Below are 20,385 nucleotides of genomic sequence, written 5' to 3'. Positions count from 1 at the left end.
ATCAATCGCGAGCGACAAGGGGTACTTCGCAAAAATCATTTTCGCACCTATTGGTGGATAATGAAATGGGGCTCTTCAACCGGGATAACGTCTGATAATATATTTTTATCACGCGAAGTACCCTTTCAAGGAGAATGGAGATTTCTATTCTTAATCCTTACCAAAAGTGATTTAAGAGCATACATTTATTTCAAACTGATAATTCAAAATAATCAAACCCTTCTGGGTATTAAATTAAAATAATTTTCTTATGAAGAAAAATAAAGTAAACTTTGAAAATTCATATTAATTTTTTCCATTAAATTGAGTGAATAATAAACATAATGGTTTTCAAAATTAAAAATTTTGTGATATGATGTTTCCTGATGAGAACCCTGTTTTAATTTGTGATCTGAAGGGGTAAAAGTAATTTATTTAACCATTAAAATTCCCTTTCTCCCTAATTAATTTTTGCTCACTTTGATGTTTTCGCGTCCCTCTCGTCATTTCGCTTTGGGTTTTGGTTCTATAATTTCAAATTTCCTTTACTTTGATTAATTCTAAATTTCATAAATTGCAGAAGATTTACTTGCGTGGCGAACTGCTACACTCAAATCGATCAAAGCACGCTTAAAACCCATATCAGTCTCGATGAAAACTGGCAATTAATTACTTCACTCTCTCCGCGATTGATATGCTGTTCATTTAGAGTAAAGGGTAAACACTCCGAATTTCATCACGGGCGGTTTGAAATTCTCGTGAGCCTCTGCAGAGTGGCGGCTGTGAAATAAATTAATTAGCAATGAATCACTCATCGATCGAAAGCGTGTCGCGAATCAAAACACCCACTCGCTCCTCTTACACGGAAATTTTGAAACAATCCACACGCCTGCAAAACTACACGTGCGGAAAATCAAAATTAGCAGAGCCTTCGATTTCTATATTTTTTCAAATGATCCAGATCATATCTGCGATGGGCCAAGTTAGGCTTTTCGCCGAGCACTCGAGTCGCCCGGCGCTGCCTAAGGCGAAGGGGCATTTTCCTGCTGCGCAATTTCCATTCAGCCTTATTTTCATTCAGCTCCGCGCTGGAATCGAAATTCCCATTGCAGAAGGGGCGGGAGGAAAATTTGCTCCCGCGTGCGCACGGCCGCTTGTCCGTCCGTGAATTAAAAATAAACCCAACTTTTAATGAAACGCAAATCAGATGCCGCTTGAGAAAGTTTGAAGGAAGAGAGGACGAAATCATTCCTAGACTTTATAGGTCTCACATTTGAGTTGGTTTCCCATTGCGGGTGTTTTTGGCCCTTGGAAGCACTTGGAAGGGAAGTTTTGTTCTCCAAAATGTCAAGTTATTAAAAAGCTGGAGAAAAAGGGTGAAAATTTTTTTACCACAAAATTTTTTATTTTGTATCAGGAAGATAATAACACGTCAAACTGCATTGAACATTGATATTTCTTTTTTATTAATAACTACAATAATTTTTTTATTGTATTTATTGAATAAATTGCAATCCTCTCTTGGTAAATACTCGGTTGTGAGTTTCATTGAGTTGTTCACAAGCACGGTGTGCCTATTTTTCTCCCAACCATTTTTGTTAATTAATTGTCTTGACTTGTTTGGAGAAAAATAAAATAAAATGAATGGGATTAATATTTCCGACACGTAAATTCATTGGGCTTGAACAGGGCTTGAATAATATAAATAATTTCATACCCTTTTTTTGTGAAGCCTGGTTTGATTTTATTTAAAAAAAGTTATAAATGACAATTGTTTGTTCTCTTGTTTGCTTGAAATATTTTTATCAGACAGCAACTTCAGTAATAAAATTTAAAACAAACTTTTCTGTTTGAAAAAAAAAAACAATGTTCGGAAGCTCCATTTGATCATATTGATTTTGGCTGCCTTTTCCTTTCTGATTATTTTTGCTCCCGCCATGCAAATAGCAGTTTCGGCGGTGATCAGCACATCAAAGCAAATCCCCAAAGTCTACTCATTAGCTTGGGCTGAAAAAGCAGCCGCGTATACCACGGCTGCATTTATTCCAGCGCAGCATCCACCCCTGGGCGCCGCCGGAAGGGAAGAATTTTTGTGTTGGATTAAGAAACTTTTTATGTTTTATTATTATTTTTTTAAATTGTGTTTATATGCACGCACGCACTAATTGGCTTCTTCTGCGTCTTGTCGATTCCAGGTGCTCGCCATAGCTGCCCGTCCTTTCGTGGTGTGAGTGAACTCGCTGGCGGGAGGGGAAGCGCGACACAACGGAGAGGGGAGCCCGCCGACGGAGGCAGCGATCGACGGCGGCAGCGGCGGCAGTTTCAGTTGTTGTGCGGTGTCGAGAGGAGGCCCTGTCGTGAGTGTCCGTTTCGCCCAAACTCATTCTCTCAAATCTCTCAAATCCAGTGGGAAAAAAGAGTGAAAAGCGGTGCGGAACAAGTGCTTCTTGATACTCACGTGCTTCGCTGCGATTCAACGATCAGCGTAATAGAGAGCTCGCGGCCACTGCGATGCCGAGTTGACCATGTGCGCGCCCTTTAGGCACCCATAAGGCATGACTGGCCGACGCATGGCCGACGACGACGACGAGCCCGGCCGGCCCCCCGGCCGCCGCCCTCGGGTGGCACCCCTAGTGCTCGCGGCCGCCACGATCGCCCTGTTAGCAGGGCTCGGGCAACCCGCCGCCGCCCACCTGACCCCCAACACCGACATCTCGCCCGCCAGGAATCAAGGAAGTGAGTACACGCTTGTTTGTTTACCTTTTTCGTATGATAACATTTTCAGGTTCGGCGCAGTTTTGTTTTGAAAACATATTTTTATCTTTGAATTTGGTACGTCTTTTGAAAATATTTTCTACAACTTTTCAGAATCACAGAAGAAGTAAATTAAAATAATATATATATATTTTTTTAATTATATATAACAAAGTCATTAATAAGTTATTCAATTGAAATTTAAAATTGTTCTTAAAATATTTCAACGTTTTAATTCCATCAAATATTTAAAGCTCTTTGACAAAGAATTTCATTCAAATTAGCCGTCTGTCCGCATTTTCTGCGCATCACATTTTTTTTATAAATTTATTTCCTCCTCATCGCGAGCATCCGTTTTGTCCAAATTTAGAATCTGTTGATAGAGCATGTGGCACTTCTTCTTTGATACTCGTCTCTCGCACCTAATATCGAGACCATTCCGAAACGCCACTGCATTGTTTCCGTGAGCGAGGAAAAAGTTTTGGTGCACCGGGCGCATTCTGTGCATTTCGAAAAGAAATTATTTTAGTCGGGTTTTCGGCCGTCCAAGCCACGCCGCGCCAACCAAAACAAAAACAAACCGCAGCAACCTAACTGCTCAGTGGAATTTGGATCGGTGAGCTAGTCTGAAGCGCGGCGGCGGCGCGCGCATGCTCTCAAAACTACGACACAACACACACACTCACGGTCGAACCGACGGAGAATGCCATGTTTTTTATTTAATTCATGCATAACAGTATGCGCCTCGAGCGCCGCTTTGTTATTCCCCTACCGGGATCAGTGCGGGGAAAAGCGAACGGGAAATGTTTGGAAAATTTTATGGAGCAACAACACTTCCGCTTTAATTATTGTTTAGACTAACATCAACAGCAAACATCAGGAATAAAATAATATAAATGTAAATAAGAAAAAAAAATGATGAAAGTTCATTTTTAATTAATATTATTGCTTATTTGTCCACATTATTACAAATACATCGTTTGTTATTTATGAAAGGAATTGTTGGACAAAACGGCACCATTACTAGCAACAGTTTTTCAAGAACTTCCGAGATCAAAAAGACCCCATCCGCCGCATTGAGCCTCAGTTGATTGAGCTTTTGTTCTTATCATGTTTTTTGCCACAGGTAGCGTATTTCATATTTGTTATTTCTGGAATCCTCGATGAAGTTTTAAGACTTGTATTTATTTAAATTATTGAAAATATCTTAAAATAGAATTAACATTCATTAAACAATTTTTTGCTTTGAATAAGTGGGTTTTTGAACCAAAATTTCTTCTTATAAAGCAGAGAGAGTTTACGAGCACTTGTACTTGCTGCTGAGTATGAAGAAAAGGCTTGTTTTACATCACATTAGCAGAGTCGCTGCCACGGAAAAGAGAGAAACACAATGCGCGAGTTGAAATTCACGCCGGTCGTTTTCTTTTTCAACACCCAAAAAGTGCGCCCGGTACATAACAAAAGAAAGAAAAAGAAAGAGTCTTGAGTTACCCACCGTTCGCGAGTAATGACACGCTGGCCGGCTTGTCGGCGGCTCTTGTGTACATACACTTGTAGCACACGCACTTTTTACCCTTGAAGAAACACCTCGTTGGAGGGTCGGAAGGGAAAAATTGCCAAAAAGAAAAGAGGTAAAGTGGCCCTCGTCAAGATTGGTCTCTGAATCCGGCGGAAAATCTTTCTCACGTCGCCCCAACCGCAGACATTATGATAATTGGCATGGTTCTCTTTCATGGGTCAGCCTCTGTAATAGTAAAGCGCGCAAGTCACGTAGGCCATTTGCAAATTCGAACCGTGCCTCGCGATGTTGAAAAAACTGGTGTTTCAAGAGTTTCAAATCCAGAAAATATTTCCAAAATGGTAAAAAAAATCTTTGGAATAGCCACCGCACGTTTTCAGCGAGCTTTTCTTCATTTGACCATGAATTTAAATTTGTTTAATCTAATTTCAAAATTTTCCTTGGTTTAAGTTATATGCTATATGATCCCTTCACGTGCGCAGAAATAGGGAAGGAAAATGTGTCATAAAAGGGTAAATGGTTTCACATGCGTGCGAAAAAACGAATGCCACGCAGTTTTTTGTTGCACAAGGTGTCTCAACAATGACGAATTTATGCATGGTAGAAAATCGTAGGCTAACTAGTCATGGCGACAATTACATAATCTATTCTGAGAAATAAAACTTAAAAAAGTTTTTTTAAGAAGAAAAAGTGAAACAACCTTTTCCTTAAAAAAGAAAACCAAATATTAATGTTATTATTTTTGTTTATTTTTTGATCCACATTGTTTTACATTGAATAATTGAAAATAATTTATTTATAAGAAAGGAATTGTTAGACAAAACTGCACCAACATTGCAAGAATTTTGCTCAAGTGCCCAATTAGATGTTGATAAATTTTAAAACCCAATTGTAGGCTAAGGAAAGAGGAAAGAATATTCATCTGATATGCCAACCGATAGTCAGAAGTGCATTACATTGAAGGAAAATGTGGTTTTGACAAATCGAACTGTTTTCTCTATTATAGTCTAGAAAGGAGTTGCATAACAGTGTTTTTGCAATCGACGCTGTTTGTTATTAGTCCGCATTTGCTATTTTTGCTTGCAGTGCAAACTGTCTTTTGCTTTTTGCACTCGCCGTCCAACCGTTTGCGCGTACGTGGACGAAAATGCTGCGCAAAATTTCACAGCAGCATCAACGGCAAACAATAATTGAAGCGACGAGACCAACGCAGCTGTGTGCGGAGGAGAATAATAAAAAAATCGCCGCGTCACTTTCGAATCAGCACTTTTGCTCGCGCGCCGAGCACAGACAACAAATAATATACCCTGTAACTATGTGTGCGTTTTTCGCCGTTTTAGCGAAAACTTCGCTTACAAAACAATAACTAGAACGACACGACGCGCTGTGAGAGAGATGCGCAGAGAGGAGGAAAATACATAATGTTGCAAAATCTGCGTCACGAGTTGACCGCGCGAGTATTTTTTAAATTTAGCAAAAATAGGAGAAATAATAAGAGCGCGATCAGAGTGCTCCCGGAGATGACTTTGCGAAAATTTCACTCGCCACCACGAAAAGCCAGAGCTCGGTCACAGTCTTGTGAAATTCCATACAGATTATTTAACTACCTCCAAACGTTGCAAATTTTAATTTCCTATAAACATTTTCCTTCTGAATTCTGAATGGGAGGAAATGAAATTAAAAAAAAAATATATATATGTATATTTAAAATAGAGGTTTTCATGCAGTTGCAGCTCAATTGCAATAAAGCACAGATTAAACTAAAAATTAATTTAACTAAACATTTATACAATTCAGCTTTTTTTTATTTACAAACAATTTTTTTTTATATTAGAAGGATAAAATAGGCAAATTCAACCTTTGTGTGATCAGAGGCCATTTCCACGTAGAGGTCACGTGGAGCTTTTTTTCTCTCTCCTATTATTCAATTGAAAACTGGCGGAGGTTCGCACAATCTGATCAATCGGAACCCTGCTGGAAGAATGGCAAAGTCGCAGCACCGGTGAAAAATGTTATTTCTTTCTTTCTCCCTCGATCTCTTTTTGTCACGATTGAGTGTGACGTCTCGCTGCGGGATTCCCGGTGCAGCCGCAGTAGACGAACCACCAACCTGAGCGAGGAAAGTTTGCCACCTATTGTGGCGCGACGAGCGAAATTTGACGTCAGCGGCATGCAAATAATGTCGAGAACGTGCGTCTCTCTCCGGCTGTGAAAATTGGCTTTTCTGCTTTTTGCTCGTTACAAACATTTTCTTTTGGCACGCGGCAATTTGTTTGAAAAAGAGACGCCACTTCCGCGCGCGTCTCTCAGAGTCGCGCAAAATGAACGCTTTTTACTCATTGTTGCCATTGGGCGATTCAGGAAAACAGAGGAAATTGAGCTTTTAGCAAAATGTACACATGAATCTCGGGCGCGAAACGTGAACTTTGTGACAAAAAGTTTTGATGTGCAAATTTCCTGTTTATCGCCAGGCAAGTAAGTGAGTGTTGGCTGAAGGAGAAACAAACGCCCTTGAATTGGATTGATGAATAAAACTTTTAAACAATTATGGAAGGAACTAAAAAAAGAATATTCTTTTACACAAAATTATATACATTATATTTGTGACAATTTTGAGAGACAACTTGAAAAAGCAAAAGTTTTGAGCTGAATCAAGAGGCTCTCATGGATTTTTTTGGTTTTTATTGCAAGTGAGGAGTCGTCAGCAAATCAAATCAGTGCACAGCAATTATGTTTTTAAGCAGTACATCATTAATATCCGCAGAGTACCATAACATATCTAATTTAATTAGTCACAAAAGGGTGGCATCAATTTTAAACTGCTTTTTTTTCTCCTCTCCGGATCAATTAGCGTCCAGAAGTCCATGACTAGGCTCAATTATAAAATTTCTGCACGAATCAGCCGGTGGTCTTTCGCAGAATCCGTCAGACCTGTTGCCTCTCTTGCTCTATACGCATCGGCTCGCAGAAAAGGTTCGTTCGCCTCGCCCGCGTGCGGTGCATCCTGTTGGCATTCTTTTTCTTTTGCCATTCGCGCGCCGATCGCGACGTGGGAATTAATGCACAACACTCGCCGGCGTCGCCAAACTTAAGTCAGAAAGAAGCATCAACTTCACACATATACGGTGGTTCCGAGCCGCAGGAGGCGCTGAATGAGTGAATGAATGGAGGGCGTATGAACTTGCTGTGCTTGCTTACTATACAACCAACACAGCGCAGCCAGCAACGACCAACTAACGGCTGCTCTCTGGCACTGTGTAAGTGAGTGACGTCACTCACTCGCGACTCAACCCGGTCGTGCGATAAGTATTCGCTCGCGGTGCTCTCTTGTGCAAATGCACCCGAAACTTTATTTAAGTGTGCTTTCTCAATAGCGTACCTGAAGAAACACAAAAAATTATGAAAACAAATCCCAAATTTTTTCAAAATAATTGACCGCTCTTTTCTTAAGATATTCAGAATGTAGTTTTAAATATTTTCGTTTTGGTAGACTCAACGATAAATTATAATATTTGGTAATTTTAATTTTTGAAAAAAAAGCTAATTTATTCAAGTTTTAAACCCTTTTCATATATTTTTTTTTCAGCCTGCGATTTTCATTCTTGCAAAAAATTTCTCATTATAACATAGTCGTGGAGATGGAGAGCGTGTGCAATTTTATATCAAGTCGACTCAGCGTGCATCTACGTTGAACGCACTTCCTCTTTCTCCTCCTTCTTCTTTTCGCACTAATTGCATCTGTTGCAAACGCAGACCGAGCCAGACAGGAAATGAATGGAGACTGAGAGAAGTGGGCGTGGCACTGACGCAAAAATCGTTTATTTCGCTCCGGCTAAAAGCGGCAAAGAGTTGAAAACAACCGCGGATTAAATCTGCCGGCACAACGACCGAACGAGCAAAACACTCGGAACGTTTGTGAGCGGATTAGAGTTTTGTCTCTTCGTACTTCTGCGCTGCCAGCAAAAATCGAAATTGGCAGCAGACCGAGATGATGTTTTTGATCGATAAAATCTGAATGCGGTGGGCCTCAATTTTTTCCCCCATTCAAAAATATTCCTATTGGTTTTTGCAGGTTCAAAGCTTGCGGTTATGCGATGCGGCCGGAAAGACCAATGTTCTATTCTTGCACGTCGACACAGCAAAAATTGTGACGCACGAGGTGGGCTCGAGCGAGCACGGGCGTCTCTGTCTGTGCGTCCGTGTGCATAGGAATTAGGCAGGTGACGCAAAGAGAGAGAAGTGCCGAGAGCGAATCCATTCACGCGCCTCCGCGCATTGTCTGCCGCCGGGCGATGGAACAGATGGATTTGCTTTTCGCACTGGGGGGCTTCTTTCAACCCTCTCGCACGCACAACCATGAGCAGTCTACCGACGGTCTATAGATAATTGAAATGGGACCACTTGTGTACCTGAACTTGTTTACTTTGAAAGTTTGCAAGACCAAAATGAACACAAACCAGGTCTTATATTATAAAATAAGACTAATGATTGTTTCTTGATTTGCAGATTTCAGTTAAATTTTGGAAATTTATTTAAAGCAATAGAGCACCTGGTTTTTATGAAGTCAGTATGAAGTTCAAGTCAGTTGGAATGAAAAAGAACTAAAAATATTTTACTAATAGTTTGCAGCAGCGAGAAATAAGAGTCACAAGATGGATATCGACCCAAGACTATATATCTTGTTGCTTCCGCACCCTAGCTGCGTGCCACTGCTACTGCTGGTGAAAAATGTGCGTTTGTTCATTTCTCCCGAGGCTGTCACGCTTCTAACCAGGAAAAACGCCCACGGCGCGCAATGACGACTTTCGCTTTTCCGAATAAATTTTCATTATTTTCCTATGTCCTCCGAATCCCTAAACACGCAGGCGTATTTTCTACACACGAATGAAGTGACCAAATCAAAAGTTACGAAATTCCGCAGAAACGCTAACAATTCCTGGGAAAACGTGCCCGTTTTTAGTTAGTTGTTATTTGAGAAAGAGGAAAAAGTCGTAAAATATTCAGCGAATCCTCCTTTGATCTTTTATGTGCTCAAATTTCCCAAGAAGATTTGGAGTCGTAATATATAACACAAAAATGGCACACCCACGCGAGAGAAGTAAGGGGAATATATTATTAAAAATTCCACCCCTTGCATGTGTTGGCGCAAAAATACAAAAGGGTTAAAACGATCAAAGGACCCCTCGGCGCGTTTGTTTCGCGGAGGCAAAAATGACGCAATCTTATACAGGGTATGCAACGCCGCCGTACACAGCTGTTTGGCTGTCGCTGCTATTTTACTAATAATACTTTTTTTATTGTTGTTTATTTGTCAAAATTGTTACATCACATATTTACTATTTTACTTATTTATTTATAAACGTTGCCGTCGCTGGAAATTCAGCCAAATTAAATTTGACAACAATAAAAATTAAAAAGTTTTTTTTTTATTAAACTAAAGATATCAGTTTCGGTTCAGACTTATGTTGACGCTCTGTCTCTATTTCCAACGTCACATGACCTAAAAATTAAATTATATTCGCACAGCTGCATACCTTGCTGAGTCTCCTTTAAAAGCACAAAACTTTATTCAGGTATCATTTGTCTTCTTGTGAACCCCTCAATTAATAGAAAATAGACATCACAAAATATATTTTTCATTTGTCCAAAAAAATTTTATCAGAACAAACAAATGATTCATTTGCCAGAAATAAATTTATCAGAAAACACAAGTAAATTTCAAGCTTGTGTAGAATTAAATGAAAGATTGGCAAACAAAATGAATTTTAAATTATCTTTAAAAATTTATAGTGAAATTCATTGTGATTATTATTATTTCTAATTAGAAGGTGATTGATTTTTTTATCTTCATATTTCTGATTTTTTTCATAAGATTTAAATTTTGTTTGATAAATTCTTTTCTTTGAGTAAAGTACCAGCAAAAGCAACCCAGTTTACAGCGGAGTACGGCGGCATTGCATACCCTGTAGGTGGTTGCGTCATTTCTACCTTGTTTTTTACGCGGCGTGCCGGCCGGCAAGGTGCACCTTTTGTGCTGATTGACGCAGCAGCTATGGTGAATCAACGACCTCGCAGCCGAAATTCGCCTTCGCAAAACTACTGCGCAGTAAATTTCGCCTGCCCTTCTTCTTTTTTCCTCCTCACGCGCGCGGTGCCTTTTATTTTTTTCGTTTTTGGCGCACGCTTTGTGTACAATCTGCGGCCGAAAAGGGCCCCAAATGAGCCAACGAACGCACGGCCTTGACCATGACACCGCCGGTTGCACCGCACTGCGTAGTAAAAAGGTGGAGCCTCTCGTCAGGGCTCGCTCGCAATAGCGCCAAATTACTTTCCGCACACATTGCAGGCTCACTCAATAATTTTTAATCGCATTTTCTCGCGAATACCAAGGACATCTTAAAAATTTAATACCGATAAAAATGCTGAAGGCTATAAATAGCTTTTGAGGTGGAGTCTTTAGGCGGCTATTTTTAGCTGATGATGTTGGCATTGAAACTATTTCCGAGGGCATGACGATGCACGTGTGTGCTTCTTGTTTGAACCTGACGTTTTTCAAAACAGAATGCCTTTTGTGTATATGTGGTCCACGATTTGAAGATAAGGGTCATAGGAGTGCCAAAAATAATTCTCACATCTAAAATAGCGTGGTATTATGAAATCACAGTGAAAAGTAGCAAATTTTTCAAATGAAAAACCTGCAGCATTTTATTATACATACAAAATTCTTTTCTTATGATATTAGATGCATGCAAAAATAATTTTGACGTTCTTTGTGTTGATTGAAAAGTTCTGAACGTTTTATCTAATATTTTTTTGTTCCATTAAAATTGCAGCTTATTTTTTTTTTTGCAATGTGAATTTTAATTAGTCATATGGAATTTATTTTGCTCTCTTCATCTCCTTTTTTTTGAATGACTCTTGTGCTGGGGAATCCGTTGAGAAAGAAAGCTGCCAGAATAGACATCCGTGTGGACGGCACTCACCGCTGCTTTTCATTCAGGTTTTACTTTCAGGTCATTTACCTTCACAAATCTCATCCTGCAGTGCTGCCTCTTTTCTTTCTTGAAATTCCTTTCCCCACCGTTTGGTGCTGTTATTTTTTATACAGAAAACCAGCAAGTGCGAAAAAGTGCGCCATTCAGAGGATACAGCAAAAATTTACAAGCCTGGCTGCCGGCGCAGGAGATTGGAATCTGTCTGTCAAATGAGTGACCAAAAAAGGAATTCGAGGATCGTCGCGGCGGCCAGTTTCGCACGAATCCGTGAGTTGGCGCGACCTCGAATTATTTACGAGCCAAAACAACGCGCCGCAGCATCCGGAAATCCCGCTCTTGGAAGGAGAGCAAAGTTCATTGCCTGCCATGGGCGGCGGCGGTGCAGGAAAAAAGGCAAAAAAGTTTGGCGAAAACGACCCCTCCCATGCCGCGGGCGCATTTCGAGACGCCTCTTTCACTTTAGATCCGCGTGCCACCCAAGGCCGAATTTCGCAGGTGATTAAACTGCAGCCAATTGTTTTTTTTTGCATAGTTTTTGAATTGAAATCTAATCGATGTACAATGACGCACGTGGCCCATGTTAAATTTGAGTGGTGAGACGAGGAGGTGTTTAGGGTTGGCGCCGAAATGGTCAACGGGTTTGTTTGGCAAAGGTCGGCGCGCGACCTTCTCAGCTCGTTCTCGCCCCCTGCAAACAACAGCTCGGCGGGAGACTGTTTTCTGCATTGATGGCAGACGGTGTGTACTTTTCATTTGTGACGCCTGGGAAAGTTTGAAGAAGTTGGTCAGCTGCTGGAAATAATTAATTTCTTAGAGAATCCATTCACAAGGAAATTACTAGCTAGCGCAAATTTATTTATATATTTTCTTTTTATAGAAAAAAATATTTATTTGGTCTCATTTTACAAGTCCAGCCAAGCTCCCTCCGATTGAAATCAATCCAATGACTGAAGAAAATAAAGAAAAAGTGCTTTTACATTGCATATGTTTTTCCTCCTATCGTCGCTAATAAATTTCAACTGCCGCGCAGATGCAGACATTGGGAATTCAAATCGACGTTTAATTCGAGAGACGTTCAATAAAAACAAACAGCAGCCGGAAATTTGGGTTTTTCTTTGTAGTAAACACTCCTTTAATTTGACTCTTTGTCTCATTTGCAATTTTGAGCACAGCCGGCTCCCTCCGAAGATTCCAGTTTAGGTCATCGTTTTTTAAGACCGGCCGGTCGTTGAGATAATATTAAATTCGGCGTTTTGCGCCGCCGCTTTGCTGCTCCCATTAAGGGGTAGCTTTCGGGGGCGTTGTGTTGTTGTTGATGTTATTTTTTGGACATTATTTGTAACGGCCGGCCGTAGGAGGCCGAATTTAAGATTACGACGGCTCCATCCACATTCATAATGCACTCAGCTGCGTGCCTTTATTGACTGGGCCGGAAGCCGCCCCCCGACTCTGCCCTTCGCCACCCCTGCAGGCGTTAGTTACACGCCGATTTGTTTTTATCTGCTCTATAAATACATAAACAAATGAAACGGTCAACGACCCTTGAAATTTAATCAGCCAACGCCAAATTCCCCTAAATATTGGAAGGGCGAAGCAGCAAATAAAAGAATGAGCAACGTCTCAATTTTGGGGGGAAGAAAGGTGTGCAATATATTTTCGGCAGGACGACGGGGGGGTGGAAGGGCGGAAAATCGCTCAAGTGGAGAACGATACACTTTTATGGCACTTTGAAAGAAAAGTCTGCGATCGAAATGGATCCCCGAAGAAGCAAAAGTTTGAGGAAAAAATATTGCACTGTGCCGAAAAGGTCAGGAGCGATGCGAATAAAAATCGTGGAGAGATATTACGGCGGCGACGATACAAGATGGTGATTTATTCGCCCTTCTTTTTTGAGCCACATAAATAGAGAGAGGGTCCAAGCTCACTTGAATGGAAAATTACGGTAATGAAATGCCAGTTTCGAATGCGCCTGTAATAAAACGTCACTTTTTCTGACCGATAAGCGTTCGTTTCGGATTGTTGACGGAGCACGCAGAGAGGTTTAAAGCGAGTGCACTGAAACCGGCCAATTGACGATTGGAGAGCAGCACCGGAAGGGTTGGCAATAAAAAAAGCGACGGGTGAAAAAACTATTAGGGGAGAGATCGGAAAGATATAAAAAAAAGGTGGAAAACCATTATCGCTGCTGCTGGTGGGTCTCGTTTTCTTAATTTGCGAGATTCCGAGGGGGAATATATGGGCAGCGTGGCCTCCACTTTGCACGGCGGCGGGTTCGATTGCGATGCAAAAGCCATCCATCAAGGTCGGTCGGCCGGCGCTGAAGTTCATTCGCATTCCTGTCTCTCCGGGGGAAGGAGGGGGGCGATCGGCCGCCGGTGGGGAGTGCTGCAAAAAGAATAGCAGACCAGGCCGGCCGGAATGTGTGTTGTTGAGCTCACCTTAATTGGAGTGTGAGTGCGTGACGTCAATCGGTTGTGTGTTGTGACGCCAGACGGGCAAACATGCATCATGCACGATAATATTATTCGGCCGCGCTTTTATGTGTACTTTTGTGTGCATAAAAAACCCTACTGAATTCGCGCTACCGAATTAGAAATTAGCTCATTTTATGACTGACTGAGTTTCAAATGACTTGAGTTGGTGCGCCCCCAATTCGGAATCACGTGAGATTATTTATACATACCGGCGCTTATTGGCTCGTAAAAATTCCACGTGAGCTTTCGTCAGAGCATTTTAAAGGGAGAAATTTAGACCGCTGGTCATCATGGATCCTCCAGTAATTTTTTTTTTAATTTTTTTTTAAATAAGTATAATATTAATCAGAAAAAAATAAGTTCTGTTGGAACGATAAATTATAAAGTTGTATCTTCGCTTTACTCAAAATGTTCCTGAATAATTTTTTTGCCATTATATTTAAAAGCAAATTTATAATAATAAATACAATTTTTGATCATGGAAAGAAATTTAATGTGTTTATTTATTAATTTTTGTACTTTTCAGCGCAAGCAAAAGATTTCGAAGCTTTATTTTTGCATACCTATTGTATAGAAAGGCAGACATATATCAATTCAAGATATGTTTAAAAAAACTTTCTTAACGCAATTACATTTTCTTGTATAATTATTGAGAAAATTAAACGTTCAATTGGCCTCGATGGTACAAATTACATCCTGCAATAATTAATTATCTGCAATCCAAGCCTCTTGTATGATTTCTCACCAAAGCTTCCTTAAATTTATTCACCCCGGCAGCCTCTTTTGGACGAAATAAGACGTGTATCCCTTTATAGCGCCTTTTTCTTTCCCCTATTTCCGAAAACCTTTACTTTTACGATCATTCTCTAATTAGAATGATCCTGATCGAAATCCTTTGTTTATGCGGCGTATTATCCGCGCGGCACGCACGTATATACCAAGCAGGCCAAATAAGGAAATTGCGTTTGAAAGTAAGCAGGTTGCAGAGAGTGCTGCGGATAGGCCGGCTGGTTTTGTTGCGGCGAGCACGAACGAGGCGCATAAAAGTTTATGCTGCGCGCGAATCCAATTTTCATCCCCCGAATTTTACGATCGGCGGCTGCTTCTGCGATAATATCTTATCTCGCTTATTGAAAAACATAATACAAAAGACGCAATTTCGCGCGTCTCGCTTCAACATCCGGGCCTGTGTCAATTAAAATAGCTGATTAAAATTCCGCTTGAACGACTAACTTTCTGATCATCCATCGCGAAGTGCGAAATGACGCCTGCAGAGTAAAAGGGCTGTGCGTGTCGTAACATGCGGGAAAAACTCCCCCGCCGCGCTGCATATGCCCGCCGATGAAATATTGGTGCAATTAGGTGTCCGAGCCCTCGGGAGTTATATACGATTATTGCCGTGTTATGCAGGCTGCAGAAAAAAATTAGCATGCACTAATGTTGTGTGTTGGGGCTTCGGGGTGGTGCAAGAGATGGAGATTTCTCTGGGGCGCGACTTTTTACCCTTGCTGCCGTTTCAAGAGACGTCCGCCACCGCCTCGTTAAATTATGCTGTTTTTGCATTCAAATCTTGTCGCGACTGCTTCGAGATGTGCGACGATAATGGGGGTGCCACCATTAGCGAGGGGGGTGGGCGGGGGTGAAGTGCTCTCCGAGATTATGTATGCAGCGGGAAACCGAGTGACGTCGAAAGCGAAGCGGAGAGCACAATCCACGACGTGATTATGAAATTTACGGCACACCCTTTTGAGCAGTTTTTTGTGTGCCTCCTGAAATTTGCGTGGTAATTTTATTTTATAAAATACCAAAGCGGCAAAAAAGAAAAACAAATCAGGGTCGATTTTTAAGTCTTATATACAAAGTATTTAAGTAAGTGGATTAAAATCAGTTTGAAATTAGAAGATAATAAATAAAACTTCTTCTTTACTTGAAAGTTCTAAACATCAATTAAGCTTTCTGAAAAACATTCCTAAATTTGTAGATGGATTTAAATATCTTACATTCATTTTGGGAAAAAATACAAATTTTGGTGTCAAAATTTTTTAACAGACAATATATATTATGTTGATTTTAAAGAAAAATCAAATTTCATCCTTTCGAAAACATGCTTTAACAAACGCAGAGAACATTAAATTATATTCTGTAAAAACGATCTTTTCTGTTATTTAACTTAAAAATAAAATTGATTATATGAAATTTTGCAAAAAAAAGTTGAAAATGTGGAAACACATATTTAGCCAAAACCTACAACTTGATTGAAGTCCTACGTCATTGTCAACAATATCATTGAATATTGAAAAAATTAAACAGTTAATATAAGTGTCAAATTTGCTTCAATACAATTATAATTTACTGTTTTTAATGTTTATAACCGACATAATAAATACGGGAGAGGCAACAAGATGAATGTTGCTTGAATTTCAGCCCCCGAGGTGAACGCAACAAATGTCAAAGACCAAAAAGGCGAGCAAAAATACGTATTTTGTAGGGAATAGTCAAACGCGTGCGGTGTGCTCTCTCCTGGAACCGTTTCTTGAAAAGCGAGGACCCTCTTTTCGCCCTTTTGGCTCCCCGCGTCGGCGAATAAATCATGCATCGTCGGTCGGTGTCGTTCGCAAATCCCGCTCGCACATGCATTTATTCGCGGCGCGCAAGTGAAATATTAACACGGAGTGAAATTTATTCGCTGCTTTTAAATTCAGGCGTGCGGGGGTGGTTGCTGGTTTTGCGGCCGCTCCCTTCCCCCTTTTTGCGCAAACCGCACGGGCACTTCTCAAACAAAAACCGCCGAATTTTTGGAAAATATGACCGCGAGAGCGCGGACGGCGAATATCAAAGCTTTGCTTTTTACGTCTCCCGGCGTGGAATAAATCACTTATCTCGAGGCCCGACAATAAAACGGAGCTCTCTCTCTGTTTTCAAGAGGAAAATCCTCAAATCCATGCCACGGATGACTGATCCCTTGGAGTACGGCCAGCTTTTGACTTTAGCAGGCACGGGAAATTTGTCGGCCTGTAATTACGAACAAGGAAAGTATTTCCGAATCTGTAATTTGCAAATTGCCACTTGGGCAGCGGCAGAGAAGGAGATTTATTAACGCGCACTTTGTCAACCTTTTTGGCGCGCAAAAGAAAAAAGGTCAGCAACCAGTGAGCCGAGAAAGAAGCAAAGAATCGCACACTTTCTCTATAGGTGGGCCTAATTTGCAATTTCGCGTAAAATCGACACTAGAGGCTCCACAAAGGCCGCCTATTTAAGATGAAAATCGAAGAGAAAAATCGTGTGGTGAAAAAGTACGTTTCGCTCTTGATAAATAGTTGATAAATATCGCTCTCACGTGACTGCTGGTGGCCCAAAACTCTTGATAAGAATGTTAATTTTTTGCAGCAGGAAGAATTCGCGCGGCGGGAGAAGAAAAAGAGACGGAGGAAGAAAAATAAAAGAGAGTGTTAACGCAAAAACGTTTGGCAATTCCGAGTGGTGCAAAAGTAATTAACCCCAAAACAAATGCCGGAGTGGAAAAGGGAAATCGTTTAATTGGATGGTTCCGCAACAGAAATATCCAGCCTTATTTAATTTGCTTTTAATTCCAGATGGAAATTGTGTCACAAATTTTCAGTCTGCGCAATTCAAAGGGAGCTTTTTATTTACATGGCATAATTATTTTTTTAGAATAGTGAAATTTTTGGATTTTGAATTCTGGAAGTGTGTCTGAAACTTAAAAAGAACAACACATTTATTTTTGAAATTGGATATTATTTCAAATGAGAAAATAATCATATATTAAATCTACGAATTCTTTTTCCTGGGTTCTTTCAGATTTATTAGATCCCCTCACAAAGGTTTATAAAAGAATATTGGTGACATGATCAAATCTTGAGACGCCATTCAATTTTCCGTGTCTCGTCAACGTTGAAAAGCCCGTCTCCGAGATTTCCACTCCAAAGACACATTTTTTTTTGTTGCAAGTGACCTTTCGGAGCGGACGGATTTTCCTGGTCTGAAAGCAAACAGGCCCGTCTGGACCGGCCGGTCTGTGAGATGGGCTGGGAGAGGAATCTCGAGTGGTCAAGGAGGTAAACAAACGAGCAGGAGATCAACGTCCTTCTTCTTCTCTTCTCATGCTGCAGCCACAACAAGAGAGAGAAGCTACAGTGGGAATTCCTTTCCCGCGCACCTGTCTACCTTTTCTTGGAGCACCGGAGCGCTGCAGCGGCCGTGACCGCTACACGCTCAGGAATCCGCCTACCTGCGATGGAGCAACATCCTTCCTCCTGACCAAGCCAAGAATCCGCCGAATTCTTCACAGCGATTCATTAATTTGCGCACCGCAAACTAGCCCCACCGGCACGAATTCCGTGTATGAGCTAAACCTTCGAGAATTTCCTGTCCTTGCCACGTAGGCAACCCGATTATTTTGCACGGTTTCCTTTGTGATTTAGAGTGAGGAAATTCTGAGAAAGGTTTTCAAAGTTTGGTCTCATCATTTAACTTTGAACGAAAAGCTGATTTAAACAGCTTTCCTCTTGATTAGAGTTTAAATAATTTTTTTACTTAAACCATCAAGGACGTAATTAAAACTCCCTTAGAGAATTTCACTTCCTCCTTCTTCTTCTCTGTCTCATCAGAAATTTATTATCTCTTGGCTTGTCCCTCTCTTTATAAGATTTAAGAGGGAAAGGAAAAATCCACATAATTATGCTATATAACTTATATTTCCTTCCCTTTTGGTAAAGAAATGTTTCCAAATGCCAAAATCTATAAATGACTGAAATTTGGCTTGGTTTTGATGTGTTTTGATTTTTAAAATTCATCAAGGACCCTGAAGATAAATACTGCGGCTCATTTGGAATTTTTCTGTTCAATTTGTTTACACAAATAATTTGATAAAAACTTGTATAAAGGGAGCAAACCAAAAAGTCAAATTTATTTTGGTTCAGTGAATAAAATTTTTCCCATCCATTAACCCTTTTTCGAATGGCAAACAAATTAAATTAGGAATTATGGAAGCCTGGACAAAAACCCTGTTCATAAATCATGCGGATTAACAAGGACGGAGATTTTTGCCACCAAACACGCACAAATGGCGTGACACGGAATAATTAATTCCGAACACGCCTGCCTTTTTCCCTGTTGGCGGATTCTATATTAATCTCGGCTCGGGGAAGCGAGCTTGCGTATTTCATTGAGAAAAATAAACAAACTTTTGCTTGTGGTGTGTGCATGCGTTTTCAGTGGCGCGCGCCAAGAGTGAAACACACACGTATGCTAAGTGCATAAGGAAGGAAGTGTAGTGCGCTGGAGGATGAAATTCATTGAGGAGAGAAAAGCAAGCGTCGCGCAGACAGAGTTCATCGCCCCGACTGCCTCCCGCGTGTCGCTTCTCCTTCGGTCGGCGGCGCCGCCGCCGCCGCCAGATCAATACTACAGCGTCCTTACTACGTACGCTACGTGCACATTGTGCACTTGCTCGGTGCATTTGTTTTCAAACTGCAGTCGGGGCAGCGCCCCTACAACAATCGATCGTGCGCTCCGAACGCTTTCTGGGGCACATTTTCAGCTTCAACACTTATTAACACTGTTACGTAACAGAACAATTGCTCTTTTTCTGACGGATTTTAAATTTACATTGCGACTATTTAAATTCAAATAATGTCATCTTAAATTTTCTTCATAAATTCGTCATTCAAAATAATAAGAAGAAGAAAAAGAGGAAAGTGAAAAAAAGGAAAAATCAGATAACATGCTTTTGAACATAGTATAATCTTTAGAAGTTATACGAACGGTGAACTGTTTAATATTTTTATTTGTATAGATACATTAAATTTAAGTCGTTTTTGGCAATCTGCAAAAATCTTTTGTCTTAAAATACAATTAAAGCTATTATTAATTTTTGTTTCTTCAAATTTACGTAAGGTTCCTCCACGTGTTTTGGTGAAAAAATTCCTCAAATATACACGACACGCAGCTCAAGTTTCTAATCCTCTGAGAAACAAGCTTAATACGAAAGAGGAGGCGTTGAAAATTCTTATTTTCCTTTTCCTTCTCGTTCCTCTTGGCACTGTTGTCCGTGTAAATAATGCAGCTACATCGCATGTTCCTGACAAAAACAGCAGATAAACACACACGTGCCGTGCCTGCTGGAGTAAAAAAAAAATGCACCCGACTGCGCAAAATTGAGCTGAATAATTGAAAATTATGTCCCCCGCGGTTGGTATTTTGTTTTCCTTTTTCAAATACGTGGGGAACGTTTTTTTCCCCTCTTTCTTTTTATTTTTCTTGCGTTCTCTGAGTAGAAATTACATGCATCAGGGAGTAGGACGACGGAACTAATTTGTCAATAAGATCGCTTTATATTTTTCTTGCTTCCGAAATGAATAAAGTGCATTTTTATATGTATATTAAGTCTGCAAAATCATATTTATGTTGTTAAGAAAATTTAATAGTACTGGAAATTTTAATTCCAATTAGCCCGAGGCCAATTAGAGCAGTATAAAAAAATCATAGAATATTGTGCACTTTTAAATAATTAAGATTTTAGAATTTTCAACATCAATTAAAAATATCCGCAAAAATTGAGGTCAATAATTTGCAGATTTTCTTATTCTCATTGTGAGTCAATTCGGCCCAATTGACTTGAAGTGGAAACACGAGATTTCGACCC

At 40.4% G+C, this 20,385-nt stretch overlaps 1 protein-coding gene across 2 annotated transcripts in view; it reads left to right on the top strand.

Annotated features, from left to right (window-relative positions):
* Window positions 1-20,385, top strand: part of LOC132203376 (insulin-like receptor) — a 99,203-nt gene that overhangs the window by 31,251 nt on the left and 47,567 nt on the right. For both annotated transcript variants that reach the window (XM_059631105.1, XM_059631104.1), the window contains one exon: window positions 2,175-2,715. In XM_059631105.1, the coding sequence (XP_059487088.1) occupies window positions 2,535-2,715 (181 nt within the window). In that variant the 5' untranslated portion in view covers window positions 2,175-2,534. The remainder of the gene's footprint in view (window positions 1-2,174; window positions 2,716-20,385) is intronic.

Source organism: Neocloeon triangulifer, unplaced genomic scaffold (assembly GCF_031216515.1).
Source record: "Neocloeon triangulifer isolate White Clay Creek 2 clone unplaced genomic scaffold, ASM3121651v1 ptg000017l, whole genome shotgun sequence".
Taxonomy (NCBI): domain Eukaryota; kingdom Metazoa; phylum Arthropoda; class Insecta; order Ephemeroptera; family Baetidae; genus Neocloeon; species Neocloeon triangulifer.
This window is presented reverse-complemented; position numbering and strand designations above follow the sequence as displayed.